The sequence below is a fragment of the Phaethon lepturus genome, unplaced genomic scaffold (genome assembly GCF_000687285.1).
Source record: "Phaethon lepturus isolate BGI_N335 unplaced genomic scaffold, ASM68728v1 scaffold15105, whole genome shotgun sequence".
Taxonomy (NCBI): domain Eukaryota; kingdom Metazoa; phylum Chordata; class Aves; order Phaethontiformes; family Phaethontidae; genus Phaethon; species Phaethon lepturus.
In genome coordinates, this window is record NW_010541315.1 from 11,288 (window position 1) to 20,499 (window position 9,212).

Consider the following 9,212-nt stretch of genomic DNA (forward strand, 5'->3'; position numbering starts at 1 on the left):
GAGTACAGGTCTTCATACTTATGATAACCATGTTGTTTTCTGAAGAAGCATAATGTGCTTATTCAAGAAACACAGCAAATTAATTCCATAATTTTTGTCTTATATTGTTCAGCTGGAACTTATAAACAAACATATTATTTCAATTCTTTTTTTCAGATATTAAGTCTTAGAAGAGGTACTTGTTTTCAAGAATTACTATGGACAACATGAAAAAAGTTGGTAACAGCTCTTGCAATGATGGAGTTCTACTTAGAATGGGCCTCAATGATAACAAAGCTGGAATGCAAGGTTTGGATAAAGAAAAAATCAATAAAATCATTATGGAAGCTACCAAGGTTGGTTTGAGTACTCTTTTCCTGGTGCTTTATCTGTTATCCAGTATCATAAAGCCCTCTTCCTCCCTTGCCCAAATTTTATCTCACTAAATGGAAGGCAGCTACTAAGAAGAAATGCATGTGTGGGAAGGAAGGGGAGGGACTGTAGCTTGGAGTACCATAGCTACCATACCAACAGTTGGGATTCATGCGCAGGGAAATGAAGGAACGCAACTGAGTACATTCTTAGATGCTCCCTTTTTGCATGAGGCAGACAGATAAATTATCACAGCATTGTCCAGAGGTAAATGGGAATGTTTCTGCTTCCTTAGGCCTCTTGTTTTCCCCCTTTCCGTTCCTTTTGCCCACCCCATCATTAATCAGCCAAGCAGATCTACTTCTATTGGCCACCTTGCTGTAACTGATGAATTGATGTAATCAGGTTTTTCTAGTACTTTCCGTAGAATTTCTTTGTGCCCACTGCCTATTTTCTTCACTGTTTTGTCGGTATTCAAGAGAGGTGGCCAGTAGTGGGCAACTTTGTACCAAAGATCCACAGATGACACAACAAATGTACAAAGCATTGAAATATTAGTCCTCTTACTTTATTGTAAGTAAGAGATTGTTATTGGAGAGTCTTTACATAGAATTATATGGGGATAACACTTTATTTGAGCAGCTCTGGGTTTTTTTACTTTTCCTTGCACAAATGTGTATTTCATTCGGTGTCACTATGGCCCTAGGTTATGTGCGTCATATTTTGCTTAGGAATTCTGTGTTGACTACTGTTGCTCTGTGGTAAACTGCAGGGGCAGGGTGGTGGTGGTGGAGCAGGAAACATACTACAAACAGCTCTTGTTTGGCAACTTTCTTGTTGCTTGCATTTTCACTTTGATGATACTTTATATGCTATCATGCCCCTTATTGATTACATGTTTCTTTTACTTATTCTGTTCACTCATTCTAGAAAACTTAGTGCTTTGTCAGATGTATCCCTAATAATGATGTCTGGATAAATTATTTTTTCAGAACAGTTACTGTTTAATTTCCCTGTATAAAATAGAATAAACTGTAAAATAGGCTTTGAAAACTGATATACAGGCATCTATGTATTAAAATATATTTCTGTCAAAAAGGGCAAAAGAGTGTAAATACTAGATGTAGTTTGAGAAATCTAAAAAGTGCTGATTCTTTTTTAAGCTTTTTTTTTTGTCTTCGAAATTATACCTACAAACATTATGCACAATTGTTTTACAGCAAGATTTTATAGCATTTCAACTGTGAAATACTTCAAGAAACATAAAAAAACCCACAGGTTAATAACAATCTTAAGTATTGGGTTGCCTCCCACACAAACATTTTGGTACTTATTTCTTTCAGTGAGTCTCAACAAGTCATGTCTGATTGTAGAGGGGATAAAAGATGAAATGCATGTCTGATTTTGAAAAAAGACACATTCTAATGTCTTACAATTGAGATTTCTTCTAAGCTATGAGACATGACACATTACAGTCTTGCCATTCATCATTTTTATGATTATTATAAAAGTGGATATTTTTGCTTTTTATATAAATGCCTAATTCTTACTTGACTATGGCTGAATTCTAGGCATCACAGTTTGGCAGTCAGAGGCTTTGAGCTAAAGATTTTTCCACTTTCGGAGACTTTATCAGGTGGTTCAATAAAAGACATTGCCTCTTCCTTCAAATGTTATTTCTCTTGTAAGCTAAGCAGATGTTGCAAGGAAAGTATTTTATTTCCTGGTTTTTAATTGTCATCTTTTCTATTTCATTATATCCCCTCTTTTCTTTGTTATGAGTCAGCAAGGGAAGTCATGCTATACATTCTGTACATGATTCTTGCCTTTTTATGTTTTTGTTACATCTCCTTTTATTCACTCCTTTTCTTGAAGGAGTAATTACATACTTGAGAGCAAGAGGGCTTTTTTATATGCATTTGCTTTTCATCATCCCCTTCCAAATAGCTTCTAATTCTGCGGTGTCCTTCAGGATGAAATGGTTGATGAAATACTCAACGTTATAAGTGGATTTGACTTTTACAATGTTATTATTTATTTCCATGTAGATTAAAAGCTTAAGCCAAATTTTTTTAGAGTTTTATACTCCTTATCTTGGAGGTGTTGCGAAAAATAGCTTGACTGTTACGTACTATTTTGGAATTTTTGTTGTCAAGTGTTAGAACAAGTAAACATAGTAAGTTCTCTAAATAGTCCCTTATAATCATCTTGAGTGCAGGGCATGTGAGAAGGAGAAATGTATTTGTGTCATTTGAGGAAAGACGTGTGAAACACCAGTGGTCTCTTTTTTGCATCGTTTATATGATAATCCAAAGTATGCATTAGAAACCGTTACTGTGCTTTACATTTTCTGCATTTAAAGACCAAATGTGATTGTTTATAGGAAAAGATGGAGTAAAAACCTTAATGTTTTTGCAATTTTCTTCCAGGGTTCTAGATTTTATGAAAATGAACTTAAAAAAGATCAACAAGTTAACCAACGAATTGAAAAAATGATGCAGCTGAAAGAGAAGATTACAACACAACAGCTCTTGAAAGCACAGCTGCAGGTACTAATCTTGTAAAGTCTTTCTGGAGTAAATGGCAAATAATAAACATTTTGGTGTGTCCTAGTTTATTGTGTTAAATTCTGGTGATAAGCACAATGTTAACTACCATTTTGATATTAGTCGTGCAAGTGAAAGTGCACAATGTTATGATGATATAATCTTCATAAAGACTTGCTAGAAGAATAGATTGTAAAATCACTCTGAAATGTTCTCTAATTGAGTAAAATGAAGCAAAGTAATTCCTGTTTTTCTAAGTTTGATCAGTTGAAAGGTATGTAATTATGGTTTATGTAAAAGTTATGTTAAATACTTTATTAATAAATATATCAGTCTTGAGTTTACTTTCTGTTTTTATTATATATGTGTATTTGTGTTCAGTGGCCTACAGTGGGATGAAGGGGATCACAGCTGTCAACTCTTCTGCATATGATTTATTAATTATTTATGCTAATTAATGAAAAAGTCATCATGGCAAGCAGTCACAAGAAATACAAGTGTCCTGAACTAGAAAGACGAAGAGGCTATTTATTTTCTCAAATGCCAATGATAGATGATAGTATCCAAAGTATTACTATGTATGAAAGGTTGTTAAAAGGAAACAGCACCAAGGTTACACAGTAAACATTCTCAGGTGCAGAAGAATTAAAGTTCCTTGTAGAAGCTTAATTCCTTTCCTTTTTCATTTGTACTGTGATTCAGTCTTTAATTACATGATTGCTTGTTACTTTTCCCTAACAGGCTTCCTGCTTCATTCAGTGCACAGTGCAGACAGTGTTCACTGAGTGGGCAATTATTCAATATTTACTGTTGTCATTGTTCAGTGGGTGACTCCAAGGTTTATTTGTTGTACACTAGTCTAATCCAGTTTTGAATAAGAATTACTGACTTCTTCATAGGCTTTTCTATGTTGTACATCACATAGTGTGAATTCTTTAAATTATTCTTGCAATACTCCAGCAAAGTAGAGTGATATTTTTGTTTTGTAGATGAGGAGCTGAAGCACGTGAAAATTAAACACATCCATTAATTTTGCATGGCATTGTGAGGATTACTGGTCCTGAGCTTTGGTGTACAATCTTTTTTTATTCTTTGCAGATTTGCAAATCACTTCTGTAAATTAGATGCCAGTGTATCAAATTTGTGCCCAGAAAAGCTGGCAATTACTGAGTACCTCTGAAAAGTTTGTTACAAGCCTGTATGCCTCAACTGTTTTTAGTTAATCTTTAACATGGATCAGTTATGTCTTTGCTTGTCAGTTGGGGTTTTTTTAGTTTTCTGGGGTAGCTTTTAAGTCATTTAATTCTGAAAAAATATTTCCATTTCCATCCCTCCTTCACCACAGAACTTTTCATTTTACAGAGAACAGTCTTTCTTATAAAATGAATGACATGAATGACACAGATTCATTACATAATTAAAGAATATATAGTGCATATAATGAAAGCAAATACATCTGAATTCCTTTGACTACCCTCATGCTTTTTTCTAAACTTGATTCTTTGATCTTGCAATATGTTATTTTCTTTTAATGTTTTATATGAAAATTGCTTTCTATAGAAGAAAAAAGGAACTTAAAAAAAGAGAGAAATTCTTTCATGTGGGTCTTACTGGGACCTGAGTTTCAAACTCCATGTTTGAAATATTCATGCCACTTACTCAGATGGCAGTTGTCTTTATTTCCAATGGAGTCACTGTTAAGTCAGCTGCCGTACTGCATGAGAATTGTCACTAGAGGGGGATAACATGCACACTTTTTTTGCTGGCTAATTTTAGATCTTTGCTGCTATAAAGCCATCTAAAAATGTTGGATTTTGGTTCCATCCTCTGTATGCGTGTAAGCTCTGGTCATGATTGTTGTTGCTGTCATTTCTTCATCACAAGTTCTGACCCTTCTGCTCTCTCCTCTCCTTTCTTTTAATTTATCCTCTCCTGAATTTTCCTTATCTTGTTCTGCATCCCCAGATTACCATCAGTCCTTTTTCCAAAGCAGTCCTTGTCTATGCACCCAGAGTCCCCACTGAAGTCTCCAGTCTTCTGATCCAGCCAGTCTTTATCTGGTTATGTCTGATAGCCTATATGCCTCCCTGTTTTCCTGTCACTTAACTGCCAGCTACTCTTCCCCAGGCCATTGTCTCCACCTTTAACTTTGCAAGTCTGGTTCATACTATTTGGTTTTCTTAATATGTGCTGTGTGTTGTTTAATCAGCTTTCGTAGGTCTTCAGATGTGAATATGGTCAGCTCTCATTATCTTCTTTCTTCTTTATTGTTGTTGTCTATCCAGCTCTTTAACGGTTTCTTTTTAGTACTACCTTCTGATACACCATGAGAGAATTTGTGCTTCTAAAATTTGTAAGTGGGAGGTACTCCAGTGGTTATCACTGCTTGTTATCTCTTCACTTTGTCAGATGCTTTTACAAATATAAAAGAGATTTTGAATAATCTTTTCTGTCTTACTTTGACAAAGCAATTTAAGATAGAAAACTTGTATTTTGCATCATGGGATAAGAAAGAATGAGAGGTTACTCTTTAAGTTGTCTAAAAGTCAGTATAAGCAAAATTAAAATTCTAATTACAATTTTTACTTTAGAGTTTTTTTAATCTAGCTTAGAAGTAGAAAAACTTAGTATCTCTTTTCAAATCTTCAATGCTCTTTCAAATCTTCAAAGGAAAATTGAAAGCAGCTTTTAAAAACTTGTCAACCTGGCTTGCCTATGGAACTATTCCATAACTTTCCTTATCTTACTAAGGAAACATTTGTAGGTGCCCAGAATTCTCTCAGTATGTTTGGGTGTGTTTTGTTTTGGCATATTACTTGTATCAGTTGCTTTTGTTGAAGAGTTATGCTTTTGTATTTCTGATTAGTTTAATGCAATTTTACTTCATTCTTTAGATGTATATGTTAGCTGATCAACATGGGAGAAAAAGCAAAAAGAAGTTTGTTAAAATGTGATAAACTGAAATACAGAAGTTATGTAGTTAAAGGAGCAATTGACAATTAATTAAGCAATTTGAATTTGAGAGTAACCTGAAAACTATCTGTGAAGTATGTTTTAAAATAAGGGTACTTTTCATTATTATAATGTGACTTGAATCCTTGTTGAATTAGTAGCATAATGATACTAATGTAAATTCCCCGGTTTTTGTTGTTGTTGTTTGAATAGCTTTTTCCTTGTGCTTTTAATTTGTCTAAACCAGTTTTCTTGACCTCAGGGAGCATACTGTGCTCTTGTGTATGGAATAGCCTAGTTTGAGGCCCCATTTTAGCCTTTCATCCCTCAAATCAATTTAGAACAAAACAGAGAAAAAACTTTGTAAATTATTACTCAGCAATTTAGTTAGAACATTCATAGCCATTTGCCTTGGTTCAAGTGTCTTCAGCTCCAAAGATGGGGTTTTGGATAAGTTGTTACGTTCTTTGTTAAGCACTTCTACTGAGGGGAAAAAGAGAGAAACTGTCTTAAAGTAAGAGTGCAAATTGCATATAAATAGCCCTCTCCAGGACCATAAACTCATTGTAATCAAGCCAGAGACATTTCTGTAATGGTACCTTGATGTCATGAATGAGTCTGCGTGTCTGTGCTTGCAAGCAAAGTGAAACTTCGGTTCCTTTTCACTATTTGCATTTCTTGAGCTCTTTTATGCTTAGTTGTTGTTTTTTTCTAGCAGTAGCAACCTTGTCTTGTGTAAATAGAGGTTAGCATAGTCATTAGTGTGGTTAGATAATCATAGTTTGATAGCACTTCTTTTTATAAAAAAATATTTTCTTTTGCTTAGAGTGTGATGTGTAGTACTGGCAGCATAGTTATCTTAAACCAGTAGACCTTAAAAATCACCTGTCAAATAATGCACTCATGCTTCTGGTGGCACTCACAGTTCATGCCTCATTCATAGGTGACAGATATTTCAGAAACAAGCACATGATCTGCAAGTCTTTTGTTAAAAGAATGCAAGCAAATTAAGCACAATTAAAGTATTTCATGGCGAGGTCTGTGTGTGTGGCCTCTGCCTCACAGCACCATGGAGCTGATGAAGCAGGAGTACTGCTTACAGTCTACTAATAGACATTAGATCTTTAACTCTTGGAATGAAACACACTTTCTAGGTATGGACTTTTCTTTAAAAGTCACCTTGAAGTTTTGCTAGCAATCTAGCCTTATATGATACAGATTCCTGTAAAAAGTGTTGAGGAATTTTATGACAGGATTAACAGCAGCTTGCTTAGCAGTCAAAGAACCTGTTTGTTTGCGACCTTATTTCCAACAAGGCAAGATAGATGGATCTGCCCTGTGAGTTGTAGGTCTTCTCTTCATCTCTTTAGGCCGATTTTCTGAAGTGTGATAGCTTAATTTAGGAGTATTCTCTAACAGCATGTTTTCAGTTGTATTTTTTTAAATAACCTGTATCACAGGAGCTAAAGCTGCATGTTCAGTGGTCTTAGAAAGTTTCTGTCTAAATTGGATGATCCATCTTTTTTTTTTTTTCCACACAGTGTTTTTGGTTTTTTGGGGGTTGGGGTTCTTTCATTAGGTTTTGGGGTTTTTTTTTGTACTGTTTGCTGCAGCAGTGTTCTCTCTGAGAGCAAGTTTCATCAGAAAGATGGTTGGGGCGGGGTTTGATGCTGGTTTGGTAGGGTTTGGGTTTGTTGGGTTTTTTAACAATATGCCAGGTGGATTTGAGTTTTTAGGATCATCTGTACTATTGCACTTCTGCCAGATTAATAGTTTTTCAATTATTGGTTTATTCTGTTCAGGTGGACAAACTTGTGGTAGAACTGGAACAAAGCCGTAACCTTAGCAATACAATTGTACACATTGACATGGATGCCTTCTATGCAGCTGTCGAAATGCGAGACAATCCAGAGCTGAAAGAGAAGCCTATAGCAGTGGGATCAATGAGTATGTTGGTAAGGCCAAATGTCAAGCTAATACAGAAATCAATTACATGAACCTAAAGCCTAATAAACCATACAATAATAACATAATATAATGACACTGTTATATAGATAATTTTTGTAAGTGTGGAAAACTAACAAAAATAACAGAGGAAATAACTGTTCTTAGACTAGACCATGTAAGCTGGATTTAATTTTCAGTAAAAAGTCTACTGATGTAAGTTCAAAGGATGTAAACAGATTGAAAAGGCAGAAGGGGGAATACATATAAGCGCTCAGCCTTGTCAGTCTTTTCTGCATGAGGATATGTAATTAGATCTTGATTATTTAACAATAAACTTCAAGAAAAACTTCATTACTGAACACTAAACTTATTTAATCTCTCCTAAGTCCACCTCAAATTACCACGCTCGGAGATTTGGTGTACGTGCAGCCATGCCTGGATTTATTGCTAAAAAGCTATGTCCGCATCTAACTATAGTACCATTAAATTTTGAAAAATACGGCAAAGTGAGTAAAGAGGTAAGTCTGAAAGTGCTCTCTAACCAAAAGTCAGTGTACTCTGGTTTAGACTCTATCAATACATCAGTTCTAGATAACATGGAACGTGGTAGTTTAAATATTAAACTCTTCAGTCATGTGGCTTTGAGCGTCAGTTAAACAAAACGTTGATGCTTTTGGACAAGGAGGTGAAAAAACATTGCGTTCACCCATCGTGCCATTTTAACTGAAGTCACTAGCGGTGCTGATAGAGATTTTCAAAACTGTGTAGTGAGCTGATGATGACACTTGAGCCTTATTATTCTTTAAACTTCAAAATCATGGAGCATAATCTAATTACTAGGAAGTTGCAAGTGCATAGGAAATGTGGAGATAATCATTTCATACAATGCATAATCATAATTTTGAATGTTAATTACTGGAGAGAGAAACAAAAACATTAGTGAGTTCTAAATGCAGATTCATTTGTTCTAAAAGAAGGGACTTGAAATAAAGAGCAAGAAATCAGGGAGAAAAGAAATCACATTTTGCTTTAATGCAAGTGATTTTACTTAGTGCCAGGAGAAATGTTTAGGATAGCCAAAATCCTGTTTTTTTAAAAAAAAAAAAGTCTTTTGTAGGTCTTAGATTAAACTAGTGCATGGCACAAGTCTCCTGACTTCAATAAAATTATGCCAAGGTTTATTTCTTTATTGTCATGAAGCCTCAATCTCTTCACATAACTAAAGGAAGCTAATTACTAATTTTGATATTACTAGATTTTTCTCACTTCTGTTGCAAAAAGGTATATACAAATATGAGTATTTTAGAATGGGTTTGAACTTGTTACGGATCTTTTGGGAAGATCCACTTATCACTAAAGACTTTTCTAACAAGTTTTGCCTGTGGCGTTACAGAATCACAGAATCACTAAGGTTGG

The 9,212-nt window shown here is 34.8% G+C and overlaps 1 protein-coding gene across 1 annotated transcript; it reads left to right on the forward strand.

Annotated features, from left to right (window-relative positions):
• Window positions 1-206: 206 nt before the first annotated feature.
• Window positions 207-8,452, forward strand: LOC104621261 (DNA polymerase kappa-like). The gene is made up of 4 exons (XM_010287693.1): window positions 207-335; window positions 2,781-2,900; window positions 7,652-7,804; window positions 8,183-8,452. The coding sequence occupies exons 1-4, from the start codon at window positions 207-209 to the stop codon at window positions 8,450-8,452; spliced, it is 672 nt and encodes a 223-aa protein (XP_010285995.1).
• Window positions 8,453-9,212: the final 760 nt, after the last annotated feature.

Bases quoted from the DNA above. Each gene is read 5' to 3' on its own strand.
- LOC104621261 (XM_010287693.1), top strand. From the start codon at position 207: ATGAAAAAAGTTGGTAACAGCTCTTGCAATGATGGAGTTCTACTTAGA. The intron at 336-2,780 runs GTTGGTTTGAGT...ATTTTCTTCCAG, and splicing joins TCATTATGGAAGCTACCAAG to GGTTCTAGATTTTATGAAAA. The intron at 7,805-8,182 runs GTAAGGCCAAAT...ATCTCTCCTAAG, and splicing joins TGGGATCAATGAGTATGTTG to TCCACCTCAAATTACCACGC.